Genomic DNA, 17922 nt, shown 5'->3' on the forward strand with positions numbered 1-17922 from the left:
GGCTGAGAGAGACTAGCTTTCTTGGCTAAGGTGGGACTTGAACTCACAGTCTCGTACTTTGCTTCCTTCCTTTCTTCCCATCAACCCATTCACCCTCCTGATCTCCCCAATCAGTTACATCATCTCAAAATTGCTGTGGTTTTTACACTGATAATTTGAGTAAAAAATAAATAAATTCAAATCCTTGTGGCCTCTCTGAAATTTTTGTTCCTTGGCCCAAGTTTAGGAAACCCTGGCATGGAAAGTTTTGTGACTGCCGTATTGAGGCTTGTTCAGCTAAGAATGGCTTAATATGCAACGCTCAGTTGATTTTCATTTGTGAACTGATTTCTGATTTTAGTATATTATATGATTCCAGTTAATGTGGCCTATTAAAGTAATCAAAATAAGCTGTGAGTCAATGCAGTATATGAAATCAATCACCAAGAAGTGATTGATAATTGAGCATGTTGTGCAAATCCAATCAGATGTACCTTATTCATCAAACCATAGTTTAGCACAGGGGTCCCCAACCACCGGTCCGCTGGACCGTACCGGTCTGCAGAACAAGTCCTACCGGGCCGCTGGTTGCTGGCGCCGCCATCTTTTTGATGAAAAAGTGCTTCCGGTGAGCTTTTCCGGGTAGAAAGCTCACCGAAGCACTTTTTCATCAAAAGATGGCGGCTAGCGCTCGTGAGCTTTTCCGGGTAGAAAGCCATTTCTACCGGAAAAGCTCACGAGCGCTGGCGCCGCCATCATTTTTGATGAAAAAGATGGCGGCGCCCAGCTGATGCCGGTACCGGGCCGTGGCATAAAAAAGGTTGGGGATCACTGGTTTAGCATACAGTATGTATGATCCCCCTGCATCTGTAAGGAAGAAAGCAAGCCAATGGTAACATAGGAATATAATGCAAAAAATGAAACCTTGCATAGAGATAGTCCTCATGTTACTACCATAATGACTTCTGCTTCATCACTGTCATAACTTGTGACAATTGATGATCATAGATTGGTTCACCTATATGACTGGCTTGGTTTTACAACAACCATGTTTGCTATGGGCTGGTTTTGCTGAAAACTGGAAATAAATGCCGGCTTTAGGCAAAACTGTTGTAAAAATACAGTCACATGACTGCAGGGGAGGCCCTGACCATCCAAACTTCAAATACAGATTGTAAGTATCCCCTTAACTTTGATCAGTCACTAAGCAACTGGTTATAAATGGAGGACTACCTATAGTTGTAGTGGTAAATTGCAGTCTTTGCTTGATGGATCTTGACACCATCATTTTCACATCCCTGTGGTTTAGAATGAAGATCATATAGAAGCCCAGGCTGTCTGTGCCAGTGGCAGCAAATATCTCTTTTCAGTCAGCTCTGCAAATTGTTACACCTTAAGAGTTGAACTCAGACATGTGAAATTATATGGTGAAAAAAGTGTAAGGTTCTACATTTAGGCAAGAAAAATCAAATGTACAGATATAGCATAGGTGGTACCTGGCTCAATAGTAGTAACTGTGAGACGGATATTGGAGTGCTAGTGGACAACCATTTAAATATGAGCCAGCACTGCTGCACCTGCCAAAAAAGCTAACACAGTTCTAGGCTGCATAAAGAGAGATAGAATTAAGATAATGTGAAGTGTTAATACCACTTTATAATGTCTTGGTAAAGCCATACTTGGAATACTGCATCCAATTTTGGTTCCCACAATGTAAAAACAGTGTTTAGACTCTAGAAGGAGTCCAGAAAAGAGCAACAAAGATGATTAGGGGACTGGAGGCTAAAACATATGAAGAACAGGAATTTCGGTATCTCTAATCTAGTGAAAAGAAGGACTAGGAGTGAAATGATAGCAGTGTTCCAATATTTGAGGGGCTGTCACAAAGAAGAGAGGATCAACCTATCTTCCAAAGCACCAAAAGTCAAGACAAGAAACAATGGATGGAAACTAATCAAGGAGAGAAGCAACCTAGAATTAAGGAGAAATTTCCTGACAGAACATTTAATCAGTGGAACAACTTGCCTCCAGAAGTTGTGGATGCTCCAACACTGGAAGTTTTAAAGAGATTGGACAGCCATTTGTCTGAAATGGTACAGGGTTGCCTGCCTTGAGCAGGGGGTTGGACTAGAAGACCTCTAAGGTCCCTTGCAATTCTATTCCAATTTCCTGGAGAAAGCTGCCTTCCACACAGCTGATGCTGATTTATTTACTGAAAGCCACCATCACCTGAAATGTGACTTTGCTTTGCAAACCAGAATGGTCTTTTTTGTTTAGTTTCTTTAAAAAAAACCACGTGGTAGCTATCTTACAGTTGTAGGATATAAACAATCAAGAACCGGGATTCCTTGGACGTCTGGATGGGCTCCCTGCGTGCTAAAAGTCGTCTGGACTTTTATTATTTCCAGCGACCTGAAACACATGAAATCGCAGAGTGAAAAGGAAGCGGGCCTTTGGCGGCCGCGCGCCCTACAGCGTTTCTGGAGAAGACGATCCGAATTGAAGCGTCCCGTGTGTGTAAACACCTAGCCCCCGCGACCAACATGGCACAGCCCCCTCCACTCAAACTGGAAGGCAATGCTGCCCCCTGCCGTCCGAATCAGACTTCTGCAGTGGCGACTGCAGTCCAGAAAGCGTGCGAGAGGCGGGCTCCAGGCTCCTCCTCCTCCTCCACTCGCTTTTCGCTTCCAATTATGAGGCTCGGACAGAAAGCGAAGCGGTCCCCAACTGGGCTGCGCGGAGGCTGTTTTGAGGTGGGGAAGGCGGTGGGGCGGTCTACGGCAGAATGACCTCAGCGAAGCCTCCTGCGCTTCTCTTTGATGTGTCAGACTGCAGAATAACAATAGCTGGAAGGGATCCTGGAGGTCTTCTAGTCCAACCCCCCTCCTCCCCTCAATCTCTTTTGTGCTTCGTTCAGAGTCGATGCGGGGATGCAGCTTGGAATACCGTTACTCCCACTGAACAAGAGGCAAAAATGTTCGACGTGGTTTTGCCTTGGGCCAAAGGGGCGACCCTAGAGATAAATTAATTGTCCCGGGGCACAATTAAACCCCGTGCTCGGTCTTCCCCAATCTGGGATTTCCTAGACGTGTTGGAACTACAATTTAGTAATTAGGCTTTTCAACTTTAGCATCAGTGTGTGACAAAATAAATCAAGTTCATTATAAACTGATGGAACTTTTTGATACTTTACCTCCGTGAGTGTGAACAGTTCGCTTTGGTATTGTTACCCCTGCAAGACATTTATTTACCTTAACAATATGCTTGGAGGCTTATCTGAACCCATTTGAAAGCCATGGCATTGCCACACAGGATTTAGAATAATTTACAGAGATGGAAAGGGACCTTGGAGGTCTTCTAGTCCAACCCTTTGCTCAAGCAGGAGATTCTCAAAGACATTTCTAGAAGTGCAAACTTCTGGCACAAAGTGGAAGTTGCAATAGTGCAAGCAATTTAGAAGTAGGCTGCTGAAACAGTGTAGGTAGGACAGATATTGGGCTGTGACATTTATACTGTGTAACACTTGGAAACTATCTTTACTATAGAAATAATTTGAAACTTACGGCATAGTGGCAGCTAAATCATACAACTAGCTTGGCTAGGGTATAGAAATAGGCAGAAGAAAGAGATCCTTTTTCTTGTTTTTCAAAAATATTCTATAGTAAAGATAGATGTTAGACAAAACACCAATGTTTTTCAACCTTGGCAACTTTTAAGATATGTGGACATGCTGCCCGGGGAATTTTGAGAGTTAAAAGTTTGTATATCTTAAAGTTATTAATATTGAACACAGTCTTACACTATAGAAATAAAAGCTCTTGAATTTTACCTCTGATAATGCCATATGAGAGGCTGCATAGCCTTAAAATGTTAAAATGGTATCAACAGTCTTGAGATTAAAGTTAATTCATCAAAAATATATATATTTAGAGTATATTGGACTTCCCATAGAATGGATTTAAGGAATACGGACATTTATTTTGAAGATGCAAAAAAATTGAGAGCTAGCTGAGCCAAATGATATTTGTGGCCTTGTGAATTTTTGATGCTTTCCTCCAATAGTGTTTTAATGTACATAACTAGATTCATGGGGAAATCCCTATATGTTAAAGATACTAATGTGTTTTTGAATTATGTACCAAAATGTTATGTCTATAAGGAATTATATGGTACCAGGCATTGGAGGCGGGAGGAGGGAATGACAAAGGATTGGCTTTTTTATCTATTGTATCGAAGGCAATATTACCAATAAGTGAAATAATAAAGCAATATGTTCTTCTTTGGCATAGATTTTATGATATTTTACAATAATATGTTGGTAACATTAGATTTTTTTTTTTTGTATTTGATTACAACATACCACTTTAAGGTATTATTTTGTAAACCAACAGTTATGTTTAATTTATATGCTAGATCCTAAGAATCAGGTCATTGTAGACAAAAGAATACAGAAGGGATTGTGCATAAATCAATTCCTGAAATATGTTTCATTTAGTTTTCTGGAGACAGCCTAGGCAGTCAAAACAAGGCTTAGGATAAGTTTCAATATTTCAAATATCTGGAAATGAAGTGATTGGGTAACGGGAGTAATTCCACACAAATACCCTGAACTTCCTCTTTGAAATTTAACATTTCTTTTCCATTCACGTATGATGGACCAATCCTTCCCTTCATTGTTAGTGTTTGGTAATTTAGAGTTGGAAATAAAGTTACTTTCTCATCATGGTCACAGCTGAATGATTGCTGAACAAGGCAGTTGCTAAATAAGGAGCCCCTGTAGAGTATTCTAGAAGAGGTATGGTTGGCTGATGGGTGATAGGAGCATTTCAATTAATTTTTTTTATTATATGCTCCATACGTATTTTTAAAATATCTTAATCTTTGGGACCGATTCTAGCAACAACCCTGATGTTCATCAGTGTTAGCAGAGACAAGGGGCACCATGAGAAGGCTCTACTTGTTGGGAACCTGTGACTCTCTGTCTTCACCTCTGCCTTTGGAGAAAATGGAGATAAGGCACATGGCTACTTGGAATCATCATTAAGTGTAGTACCTGATGATTCTTGACTCTTGACGAATGTATCTTTTATGTATACTGAGAGCATTTGCACCAAGACAAATTCCTTGTGTGTCCAATCACACTTGGCCAATAAAGAATTCTATTCTATCATGTGCTTGGGTATGCCTAACAAAAGTTGGAAGGGACCTTGAAAGTCTTCTAGTTCAAGCTGCAACAGGAGACCTACACGATTTTAGAGAAGTTGCTCTACAATCTCTTCTTAAAAACTCCCAGTGTTGAAGCATTCACAACTTTTGAAGGCAACCTGTTCCACTGATTAATTGTTCTCACGGTCAGAACATTTCTCTTTAGTTCTAGGTTGGATTTATCTTTGATAATTTTCGATCTATTCCTTTTTGTCTTGCCCTTAGGTATTTTGGAGAATAGATTGAGCCCCTCTTTGTGCTCGCCCCTCAAATATTGGAAGACTGTTATCGTTTCACCCCAGTCCTCCTCTTTGTTAGATTAAATATACCCAATACTTGCAACCATTCATCATATATTTTAGCCTCCAGCTGTTTGATAATCTTTGTTGATCTTCTCTGTACTGTTTCTAGAGTCTCAATATCTTTTTTTAGATATAGCGGTGACCCAAAAGTGAATGCAGTATTCCAAGTAAGATCTTACTAATACAGTATATAGTGATAAAAGTCACATATTACTTCCCGGATGGATTTTGGAATTGCTTACCTGCAGCAGGAGAAAAAGACACCTTGGGAAGTACTCTATAAAACCTTCATCTCGTTTTAGAAAATGGAGGGGAGGCAGGTACTCTACATCCTTCAATGATAATAACTCCAAGTGTACCAGGCGTTTTCCCAGAATGCTTTTGCTTTCTACAGTCCTACGTAAATGATTGCCAGCATCTTTCCTCCAAGAAGATTACTACGCCAAATCTTTGTCAGGGCCAGTTCCTCTGAAGGAAGTTATTGGCAGGTTTAATTACCAAAATAACTGGCATGGTCAACTCCACAAATAAAATAAATCAGCTCTACAAATAAAGTAAATCAATGCTAATTAATAGCGTTAATTTCAAATATTAGTAGTTAATATGTAGCAAAACGCTCGCATTTTATACTAATATTCTTTCCAGCCCTTTGTTCCCACCCAGAACCATTGTTCTAGAATCTTTGACCCCATGTGGAAATGCTCAGTTGGTCAAAAGGTCAGTCTCTTTTAGGTCAAAAAGTGGGTGTTTCTGCATTTCTCCCGGAGTAGAATGATGGGGACGGAGGTTCCCATCTGTCTTGCTGACCGGCTGGCCTCTTGTACAGGCTAATTGTAGAAATAATAGAGAATGAAGAGAAGTCATTCTCCAAGTCTGGACTGCAGGGCCTGGAAATACTTCCTTTCCATTTATCATGGGAGGCCAGCTGATACTCCGTGCGCATGTGCAATTATAAGAGCCCCACCACAATTAGGCTCCAGCTTTTGAATGAGTGGCTCAGGGACGATAGCCATAAATCACTCAGCCCATTTCTCAGCTGTGTCCTTCCTGTCAGTATCTATTACTAGTGAGGGCCACCTGCTATCTTTCATGGTCTTTGCCTTCTGTTGTTATCCTGCTTCCATGTCTGGCCTTCCTTTTAGCTGCTAGGAACACTCTAGAGTAGTTTTAGGATCTGTATGGTGCCAGGCCTGTTTTTCTCTTCAACAGAGGCGCCTTTATATTTTCTCGTATTTCACTCCTGTTTTTTGTTCTTTTCATATTTGGAATTATAATCCTTGGATGATAACAGTACAGGTAGTCCTCGACATACAAACCATTTGTTTAGTGACCAGAGTTACAATGGCACTGAAAGAAGTGACTCATGACTGGTTTTCACACTTACGACTGCCACAGTCGCACAATCAAATTTGGTTGCGTGGCAACCAGCATGTATTTGACAATTTGCAGTGTTCCAGGGTCATGTGACCTTCCCAGACAGCTTTTAATAATCAAAGTCTATGAGGGAAGCCAGATTTACTTAATAACTCAGTGATTCACTTAACCAAGGCAGAAGAGCTGTAAAATTAGACGTGACTTACTTAACAATCGCCTTGCATAGGGATGGAAGTTCTGGTCCCAAGTGAGGGGGATCATGTATGTGTCATTTTCCTTCCCTGTGGCCACCCAGAGAATGAGATCTGAAATATTAATCAAAAAATGGGGCCTGTTCTTTAGTTAGCAAAATATCACCTCTTAGATGGTGGCTCCTGTGAACGATTACAGAGCATTTAGGGTCAGTTGCTGAGTTTGGGATCGTATTTTTTAGTATTCTGAGAGGGACTTGGCCCAAAGGCACCACTGTGTAGTAAATTAACTCTCGGATCACGATTATTGGCAGTTTTCAACTTGCAACCATTCATTTAGTGATTGTTCAAAGTTACAACTGAAAAAAAATGATTTATGACTATATTTCACATGACCGTTGCAATATCCTTGTGGTCACATGATAAAAATTCAGACACTTGAAATCTGGCTCATATTTATGACGGTTAGATTGCCCCCAAATTAATTTTTGTGACTTTAAGCAAAATCAATGGGGGATCCAGATTTACCTAACAACTGTGTGACTAACAACTGCAGTGATTCGTTTAACAACTGCAGCAAGAAAGGTTGTAAAATGGGTCAAAGCTCATTTAACTATGTCGCTTAGCAACAGAAATTTCAGGCTCAGTTGTGGTTGTAAGTCAAGGACTTACCTGTACATCAAAATATTTAGCTTAGGAAAATGGAAACTAGAGTTGGGAGCATCTTTGATTAAACTAACTTCTAGAGTCCTCAAACATATGATGTGTTGTCTACATCCCCAATGAGGTTTATTCTGTTTTTAGGACAGGGGGTCATGAGCAAGATCTTGAAAATGCCTTCAATGCTTTCGTTGGAAAACGACAACAGTGCATCTCCAATTCATCTCTTTTAGGAAACTAGGCTTTCTACCAAGTCAGACTAATATTCCTCTGGATCAATATTGTCTCCGCTCCGTAAATAGCACTTTAGGGTTTCAGCCAGGAATCATTTTGTTTTGTTTTTCTGACCAGGCACTGAACCTCAAACCTTTTGTATGTGAGGCACGTGTTTCCCCGCTGAGCTAGGGCCGGTCCTTTCAGCCCAGCCACCAACGGTAAAGATTCATATTGATACATGCTGATTTTAAGGCAACCATGCTTTCCTATTCTTACTTATCTCTGAGCGGGGGAGTAGAGAGGAACATAGAATTTGCTCTAGATTTGCGTGAAAATGTAACGCTAATTTTAGCTCGGTTTGCATTAGAGTCTGTTTTCGACAATTAGACTGGAGGAGGAGGAGGAGGAGGGGGAGGGGAAGAAGGAGAAAGAGGAATGGGGGAGGAAATTCATTAGCTGCTTTGCAAGAGGAATAGCATAGAAGTCTAACTTCTGCCAGAAAAAGCTGGACTCCACTTCTGCCCTCTGTTCTCTCCCTTCCCTTCCTGACCCCCTTCTCTCCGATTCTCCATGCAGCTTTAAGGCAAGAGATTTTGACAGAAAGACTCTTAACTGGAAACGGAAGAAAAAGTATTATGCAATCCTGCCAGCAGGCTTGGCACGCTGCCTGGAAGACATCCTTAGGGGTCTTCAAATCTAGCATCAGCTCTTCCAGTGGAGTTTATTGATTATCTTTTCTTCACAGACAGCAGCATGAAAGAGCAGCTGCCTATAGAAGTGGGCTTGACGGGAGGGAGGAGAAACAAAGATTTCACTTTGCTGGAACTAGGCCGCCCCCTCTTCTTTGGCCCAGCGGATCTTGCAGAACACACTTCTTTGTAATGCTAGCACCGAGGTGCAGAAGTTTCCATTTTCAATTCTTTGTATGCTTCCTCTCCCAACTGCCTTCAGGTAGAGACAGACACATGCCGCATTAACTCCTCAGTGCCAGTCTGGTTCTTTCCGAAATGTGTGTTAGGGTTAGGCTGCCTGTAAAATGACAGGCATGCAACATTTGTATAACCCAGGGTTTCCCAAAGTGGCTTTTTCAAAAGGCAACTGGACTTTCTTTGGTTTTCCTTCATCCAAGAAGCTTCTTCAGTTCTGACTGAAGGGTGGGGAATGGAAAGATTTATAATCCTTGCAGTCGTCTGATTGTTGGCACTATTTCTGGGAGTCGTTAAGGCCACTTGGAGGTTTATCTGTGCCCTCAGGGTCACCTAAACAGTGCAAATGGGTGTGGAACCTTCTTAGAACTGATGAAAGGACTTTGTTGTAAACAGGAGATAAGTGGTGTTGTATCTTTCTCCCTCTGTTGAGAAAGGGCTGTTCAATCTTAAAGTAGATGGCCTCTTTGAGGTACACTTTCAGCAGTTCCAATAAGGTTCCATGCCCATTTGTACAGTTCAGGTGACCCTGAGGGCACAGAAAAACCTCCAAGTGGCCTTAACGATTCCCAGAAAGAGTGCTAACGATCAGATGACTGCAAGGAATATAAATCCTTCCATGCTCCACCATTCAGTCAGAAATGAAGAAACTTCTTGGATGAGAAGTGAAATGTCATCAATGAAAAACAAAGAAAGTCCAGTTGCCTTTTGAAAAAAGTACCTTTCGGACAACCATGACCTGGATGACTGAGAATCTCCATTAACTCAGGGTTTACTGGGTTTAAGACAGGTCCACCTTGGGGGGTCGCTGGCGGTGGGCCTCTTTGTGGGCTCCGGGCAGCTCACGGGCGCGCCCTGGCGGTGAGCCACCGGAGCTCACCGGGGCGGGCCTGGCCCCGGAAAGCACGCTTAAAAGATGACGGGCTTGAGAACTCCCGGTAGGACTTGATCAGGGTTGGTCCAACCGTGGGTACTTTAAGACACATGGACTTCAACTCCCAGAATTCCCCAGCTATGCTGGCTGTGGAATTCTGGGACTTGAAGTCTATGCTTCTTAAAGTTTCCAATGTTGAGAAACCCTTGTATAACCAATAGGCCTCCTAACTTCAGTGGGTTTTTAGACCAAGTTGATTAACTTATTCTCAGTGTTGCAGCCGAGAACGTGTTGGCTACCCAAATATTTCAACTGAGGATTTCTCAGCTTAGCAGCTACACCACACTGCCTCTTATCAGACTCAGTAATATCACACATTCTGGTGCTCAGGCCATCAGATCCAGAGCTACTTCTTTGTTTATTTCATTATTATATCTTGCATTTTCAAGGGGACATTTCAGTCCCAAGTAAATTGAGATTCTATGCAGCAATCTCCCATTTTTCAGCCCCATATCACAGCATTTCATTTTTAAAATCTCTGTGGGTGAGCACACATATGTATGCAGCAAAGAATGGCTGGGGCATTTTGTTTTTGCATGGAATGTGTCAATAAAAGAACAATTCATAAGCTTGTAGCAGGGTGTAAGATGCAGAAAGGAACAGCATGCACTGGATGGCACAACCTAGTAGCTGGCATTGTGTACAGAAACATCTGCGGAGTATCTGAGCTAGATCCTCCCAAGTCCAGGTGGGAGATTCCACAGAAAATTGTGGAGGATAACAGAGCTACTCCTGATCCAGATGGAGAGGCAGGTATTGGCCAATCATCCAGACATCGTTCTAGTAGACAAGGAGCAGAAGACAGCAGTCATGATAGTATGAGAAACGGGGGAAATACCAGGGTCTGAAAGATGAACTAGAGAAGATGTGGAAAATAAAAGCCAAGTGGTCCTAGGGATGTAGGAACATTTGAAGCTGTGACTCTTTAAGCTGGGAGAGTGGCTCCAACAGATCAGAGCTCTCTGTTCAGAAGGGACGTGGTTTTGCACGCTGCCTGCATCCTGTGCCTGAGGCTTCACTTGATTGCCTGGCCTGGTTTCTGGCACGCCACAAACCCGGGGCTGGTCCACGAACTGGGGGTTGAGGACCCCTGTTCTAGGTGGTCATTAAAGACAGTCCCATGTAGAACCCTCTTTGGAAAGGCATTTGGACCATAATACCATCTTGGTTGGGTTTATAGTTTTGTTATATATTTTATTGTATTTTAATTATATTGTGGATGCTTGGTTTATTTTTATCTTGGAGAGCTGTGAAATGTAGTTTGGGACTACAGCAGTCTATAAATGTGATTAATAAACTGGTTAATTTAACATTGGTCTGAGAAGTGAACCCAAGCCACAGTTGACTTGAGTTTGCTTGTGCTAATTCATGATGATAGTTTATGATGGCTGGTACACACGACACACTGAGCTACAAAACAACTAAGCAACCATACTATCGCTAGAAGTGCAACATTTGAAGTTACAAATTTTTTTGGGGGGGGTGTTAAAAAAACATTGTTCACGTTATAATTGCTGGTGCCAACAATGAGTGTTTCACAGAATGAATGGGGCATGGAACTGTTTCATGAAACGTGCAGTATGTATATTTACTCCCCACAACTTCCTAGCTTGCAGAGTCCAAATCACTTTTTAAGATTCAGTACAATTTATTTTAAAATATAACCGATCTGCCAAGCTAAACATACTTTATACAAAAGCCTGAACTGTTTCTGTTGACTTTAAAAAAAAAAAAACCTGAGTCCTGCATTGTCTACCATTGACAGACTGTGGCTAAGGTCAAGCCTTCTTATTTTAATAGGCTTCATATTTTCTTCAGCCACAGATGTATTATAAATTTAAAAACTCCCACCCAGAGGCCAAGGGGTTGGGATAGAAGCAGCCTTTGCACTTCCCTCCAAGTAAAAGAAGATGGATGTAGTGTCAGGCTCAATTAGATCCAATTGTGCTGGCTTTTGCCAATGAGAACAATGCAGCTTTTGTGACCAGCTCCCAACAGAGAGCATGGAAGGTTTTAAATAAAAGCAGCAGTCTAGGCCAGCCTTCTTCAACCTGGCACCCTCTATGTTGGGACTTCAACTCCCATAATCCCTATCCACCTACACCACCCTGACATACATATATATATATATAATTTGTTAAAGTTGAAGCACAACTTCTGCATTTGGGGAGATACAAGATCGGAGAAGATTGGAAAAGTTCTCATTTTCTTTTCAGGCAATAACAGAATTTCTGGACAAATATTTCCTCTTCCCGTTTCCTTTGTCTTCTTTTAAAGATGAAAAATGGTTGTCTTCTTTTTTTTTCTAATATTGAAACACTGGAAGTTCAGGTATTATGGGGACACTGCCATTGAGGGTTATGCTGGAGAAGTACTGGCTTCCCCCAACGCACACCTGTGACACAGACTTACCTGGAGCGAGTTAGGGAAGACGTGGGCTTTGGAGAACTGCTTCAATGCACCACAGACAGCCCTTGAAATGCAAATATACAGGAACTCCAGGCCCTCCCCCTCACCCAGCGGAAAAGAGGCTTAAGAGACAGCCAGGCCTGGAGAGGAATGTTAAAAAAAAAAAAAAAGGAAAATAGCCACCCCTCCTCTCTTCCATAGGGACCCTCTCACAGCACGATTCAGTCTGCATGACTGAACAAGCAAGCAAGCAAGCAAGGACAGCTCCTTTTTTAAACTTTACTGAACAATGGGTTTGCCTCTTTCCACCATTTCAAATTCTCTACCCTCCCCGCCATCTCTAGTTTATTAATAAAGGGGAGAGAAAACGCTCCGTGGGAGGGGAGTTAGTATTTTGTATATTATACTCTAGAAGGCTTCACCTTCCTCCCAGTTGTTTAAAAACCTTCAGAGGAGAAGTAAAGAAAAGACTGCTATCAAGAGGAAAAGTCAGAGATGAGTATGAAGGGACCGCCCCAATCCAATTTAGCCTACTTTAACATCCAAATTTGGCATTTATTTTTCTTTGAAAGCCTGGCTTACAAGTATTTCAACCATCCCCCAGTTTCTTCAAATTCACTCAACTTATTGTGTAACAAACTAAAAGGAAAAAATACATATTGTTCTTAGTAACGGAGACAGTGTGTTTCATTGTTATGCTAGGAGGCATTTGCCCAACAGTGCACTAAAAACTATTAGTCGCAGGTACAAACTTATGTACAGGTAGGATAATCTACCGTAGAAGTTCTAAAGATCCTTTCAAACCGAACCATTTGCTGAACAGTGAATTTTTGAAGTTCTAACTTCTAATTTGTAAGTTACTTAACCTTTTATGCTCAAAGGACAAAAGCGTTCCAGTGGCTTTGATTCACTAGACCAAATTGCTCATTAACCAAGGGAAGGAGGGGAACCACAGCTCTCCTCACAGCTTAGGATATTCCTACCTTTTAAAGGACAAAGACACACATGCAACATTTTTTTTTAAAAAACATACTTCATATTTCCTTTTTTATTATATAAATATCAGTTTAGCCTTTTACTGTAAGAATATAAAATGTTTTAAGAGGATCTTTAATTTTATACAAATTCATAAACAGTACATTTATTCCATGATGGGGGCTGTAGTTTCTGGGCTTATCCAAATTTCACATTTCCTAGAACTGTGGAGAACTGGAAGAATCTACACTGGGCCCTTCCTCCCCCATCAATTTTGCTTTCTTCAAAGTTGTCTTGATCCTCCTTTAAAGACAAGCATCAAGAAGTGGCTTTTATTTTAAAGGCAGAATAGTCAGTCTGTTCTGCTTGCTCCTTTTTGGGCACTTCCTTACTGGAAGCTACCTACTTTGATCTAAGTAATTTGAGAAGGGAAGGCATGAGTTTGCATATATTTAAAGAAACAAGAGTTCCTACTTTCACATTTCTTTCATCATTGCCCAATCACTAATTTGGACATCCCCGTGTTTCCATGTCTTTGTGCTATAAGAGTGAGAACACAAAAAGCACTGGTGGGTTTCCAAAACTAGTCAAAAAGGAAGAGGCATTAAGTTTATAGGTGACAAACAGGGACAAAAATTCCTAGTCACTTTTCCTTCTCCTCTTCCTATTCCCCCCTCCAAATCATAAAACCCAGGGGAAATCTTACCAGTCTAGGCACAACATTTTTCAGTTTCAACTTTCTCATAAACATTCCAAGGTTGAGGGAAGGAGAAAAAAACAACAATCCAAACCCGAGGTAGCCAAATGTTTATATAGCAATAGTATACTTGAGTTAAAATTCACAAGGGTAGCCACTTCAGCTGTCTTTTCAAACTTATTCCATGGATGAAGAGGATAAGAGAACAAATAAAACAGCTAAGGTATAAAGGGCGGGCGGGAGGGAAGGTTGTAGAATGCATTTTGTTGCATTTCTGGTGATGATTAATTCCATCACCCTGCCTCCAATCCTCCCAAAAATGAAACTCTGGCTGTTATTTATTTTTTTAAAAGATGTTTTCTCAAAAGATGAAATAAGTAGGAGGGGGAAAGCCACGGAAACATAAAAAAGTAAAAAAGATGATTCAACTTTGCAATGGTTCCAGCAGCAAAGGAAAGATAGTGATGATGTGGGTTGGATACAGCATAAAAATGAGTTTCTGGGGAAAATGTGGTGGCCCTCTAAGCAACAATGAGCAAAGTGAACACATGCTCTAGTTGACACTCCAACTAATGGCATTTCAAAAAAGCCTCTCTTCTCAGTAAAAGGCTTAAATGTTTCTAATCTCAAATTGGGGAAAAGGAGAACGAGGGGGACGGACAAGGGTTCTAGGGTTTAGGAGAGGTAGAACAATAGGAAAAACTTGTCCTTTTCAGACAGGAAATTTTCTGCCAATCAATTCAGCTAGAAAGGCCAATGGCTTGAGTTGGTATAAGGCAATGCCCAAGTCAATTTGATATCTACAGGTTGCCTAAATTATTAAGAAAAAGATAGCAGACTACAAAAAGCATGGTCAGGGTTGATGGACAAGCATAGGCGAAAGGGACTAGAAAAAGTTGAGACTATTTGCCCAATAAAAGGCAGGTTCTCATGAAATTAGAAAGGGAGTAGGGTAGGATTCTTTTATCCCTAGTGCAGAAGTGAAATCAGATTGGGGTAAAGGGGTGCGTCCATCCCCAGTGCATAAACGTTTGAGAAGCTGCATTTCCAATTTAAAAAATGATAACTGTATCCACCCACACGGAAGGCTGCTAGAGTGCAGTTGTCTCCCTCTAATGCAGAGGAAGGAATTAGAAAAAGAAGTACAGGTAGTCCTCAATTTATGACCAGTTGCTTAGAGACTGTTTGAAGTTCTGGCTGCCACCCCCCAAGGGCATGTTATGGTACTGAGTCATGTAATGATACTCAGCTCAGCAACTGGCCGCATTTGGGGTGGATTTGTGGTGGCCCACAGTCACGTGACCCTATTTTACGGATTTTGCTGAAAACCCGCATTCGCTTCCAGCAAAACCGAACCCACAGAAGACCGCTGACTTGCCTAATGACAACACATTCCTGTAACCACTTCTAAAAAGGTTTTCAAATCAGGGTATCCACTATATAACCATCATGGAGTTATGACAACGATGGGCAGGCTCCATTATGGTCCTAAATTGAGAACTACCTGTATGTTCCCCCTTTCTCTCACCTCCATTGTGCGGGCACAGAGGCAGGCAAATAGCCAAGATAGCAATAGCAATAGCACTTAGACTTATATACCACTTCACAGTGCTTTTACAGCCCTCTCTAAGCGGTTTACAGAGTCAGCATATTACCCTCAACAATCTGGCTCCTCAGTTTACCAACCTCGGAAGGATGGAAGACTGAAAGATGCTTTCCCTTCCCTCCCCCAAACCCCTCTTGGGAGGGCCACCGCCTCCCCCACCTCCACTTTCCTCTACTGCAGCAGTCAGTTGGTGAATCCTTCCGGCGGGATGGGGCTCTCCAGGTGTCCCCTCGTCTCACCTTACTTTTTCACTCTCAGTCATTTGCCAGAGTCCCAGATTGAGCACCTTGAGGCAGGGCAATTGAGTGATACGCTCCAGGCCTCTTTTAGTGATGCGGGTACAGCCATAAAGGTCAATGCCCGTGAGCTGACTAAGGTGCTCAGCGATAAGCTCCAGGCCTTTGTCAGTGATGCGGACGCACTGGCCAATGTTGAGGGTGCGCAGTCCATGCATCTGGCGCACCATGCGGTTGATGCCCTCGTCGCTGATGTGGCAAGAGCAAAGGGAGAGAGAGCGCAAGCCATCCAGGCCCTGTGCAATGTAGGCCAAGCTTTGGTCTCCGACTTTGTCACAAAAGGAGACGTCCAAGCCTGAAAGGCGCAAGCTGCCCATGGCCAGGTGCATGATACCTGTGTCGCTAATGTTGTCACAGGAGCGTAGGTTCAACGTGCGCAAGCTGCTCATGTGTGACAGGTGCAGCAGCCCCGCATCCGAGATCCCCCCGCAAAAGCTGAGGTTGAGTTGGCGCAGGCGTGTGAGACCCCTGGCCAGATGCTTGAGGGAGAGGTCGCTGAGCTTCTGGCAGTCCTGCAGCGTCAGCTGTTCCAGCCCCAGGCATCCCTCGGCTGCGCTCCGGGTCATGCCGGCCAAGTGCCCGATGCCCACATCGGACAGGTGGCGGCAGGATCGCAGATTGAGGCTCTTGAGGCGTTGGAGGCCCCAGGCGATGAGCAGGAGGCCCGTGTTGGTGATGTTGCTGCAGCCGCCCAGCTCCAGCACCTCCAGGCCTTTGAGGTACTGGGCGATGCGGCCCAAACTGCTGTCGGTGATCTGCTTGCAGAGGCTGAGGTTCAGCGCGCGCAGGGAGCCGATCTCGGCCACGAAGGCGTGGCCCAGCCCGTTGTCGGTGAGGTTGTAGCAGCCGCTCAGGTTGAGGCTCTCGATCTCCGCCATGCCCTGGATCACGTAGCTCAGGCTGCGCCGCAGCGACAGGATCTGCACCCGGCGGATGCCCCGCGCGGCCAAGCTGGGGAAAAGGGACGGGTTGGCGCGGCGCAGGTGCAGCTTCGCCTCCACGCCCCGCCAGACCGAGCGGTGGTAGGCGGCGTCCCGCCAGGCCGTGCACACCTGCGCCACCCGGCCCTTGTCGCGCACCTCCAGGTAGCCGAAGATCATGGCCAGCAGCTCCGGGAACAGGCACGAGACGTGCGTCTCCATCGCCCGGGCCCGGATCGCCTCCGCCGCGCGGCGCCTCGGGCCCGGCGTCCTTGCGCCGCTCGACCCAGCCTCGGCGCGCTCGCCCTCCGGCCCTCGCCCGGGCCCGGCCTTCACATCGCCGCCGCCAGGGCGGGCTCGGCCGAAGAGAAGTCCGTCGGGCCTCGGCCGCGCCGCCGCCCTCGCGCCGCCGCCTCCTCCTCTTCCTCTAGCCGCGCCACGCCAGGCAGGCCGCGCAGCCGCCTCGATCCCGGCCTCGGGCGGCCCCACGCCGCATCGTGCTCAGCCCCGCGGGCGACTCCGTCCTCGGAGCTCTGCTGCCGCCTTTTCCCTCCTCCTTTGTCTCCCAGCCGGGGCGGGCGAGACGAGGACGGCCTGCCGCCGAGTTGCGACTCTTGCCGCCGCTGCCTCCGTTCCCGGGATCCGCCTCTCGCTCTCTTCCTCCGGTCGGCAGGTTCCGACTCGCTCGCTGCCTGCCGGGCCCCGGCGCCGCGTTCGAGCCGGAGTGGGGGGAGAAGGAGGAGGAGGCTGGGCTGGGCCTGGTTGGGCTGCACCACACCTCCCTGCGCCGCCTGCGCAATGGTACGATCCGGAACACTCCGAGCCGTCGCCTTGACAACAGCGCCCCCTTTCTCTCCCCTCCTCCCCCTTTCGGCTGCCCGGAAGGATTAACCCTTGCGACGCTCACGCAAAGCCCCGAGGGGACGGATTCCTGCGCGGGACGCATGGCAGGAAGGCTACAGTTCCAGTCTCCGCGGTTGGCCAGGGGTTGTTATCCCGCCTGATCTCCAGACGTGTTTTAACTGTCCCCCTAACGCGCAGTGACGTGTCAGGTTAGGTAGGACGAGAAGCATCGGCGTTGCTAAGGAGATTTTCAAGGAAGGAAGGTGCCAAAAGCACACCGGGAAGGAGGGGGATCTGAGCCCCCCCCCATTCCTTCCCTCCCCCTCCCCGGCAAAAAGTCCTCAGTGGATGACTTTGCCTGGTGGAGAGAAATTATTTTTAGTCGGGCT

General features: G+C 44.6%; 2 protein-coding genes across 2 annotated transcripts in view; one reads left to right on the plus strand and one right to left on the minus strand.

Annotated features, from left to right (window-relative positions):
* WNT5B (Wnt family member 5B) overlaps nucleotides 1-17922 on the plus strand; it is a 125167-nt gene that overhangs the window by 53198 nt on the left and 54047 nt on the right. The gene's annotated exons all lie outside the window — the stretch shown is intronic.
* On the minus strand, nucleotides 11921-17545 carry FBXL14 (F-box and leucine rich repeat protein 14). The gene has a single exon (XM_087968581.1). It carries the CDS (start codon nucleotides 16910-16912, stop codon nucleotides 15710-15712), a length of 1203 nt encoding a protein of 400 aa, XP_087824707.1. The 5' UTR covers nucleotides 16913-17545; the 3' UTR covers nucleotides 11921-15709.

Source organism: Notechis scutatus, chromosome 6 (assembly GCF_049901735.1).
Source record: "Notechis scutatus isolate UNSWTSFEM ecotype Mainland chromosome 6, rNotScu1.2, whole genome shotgun sequence".
Lineage (NCBI taxonomy): Eukaryota > Metazoa > Chordata > Lepidosauria > Squamata > Elapidae > Notechis > Notechis scutatus.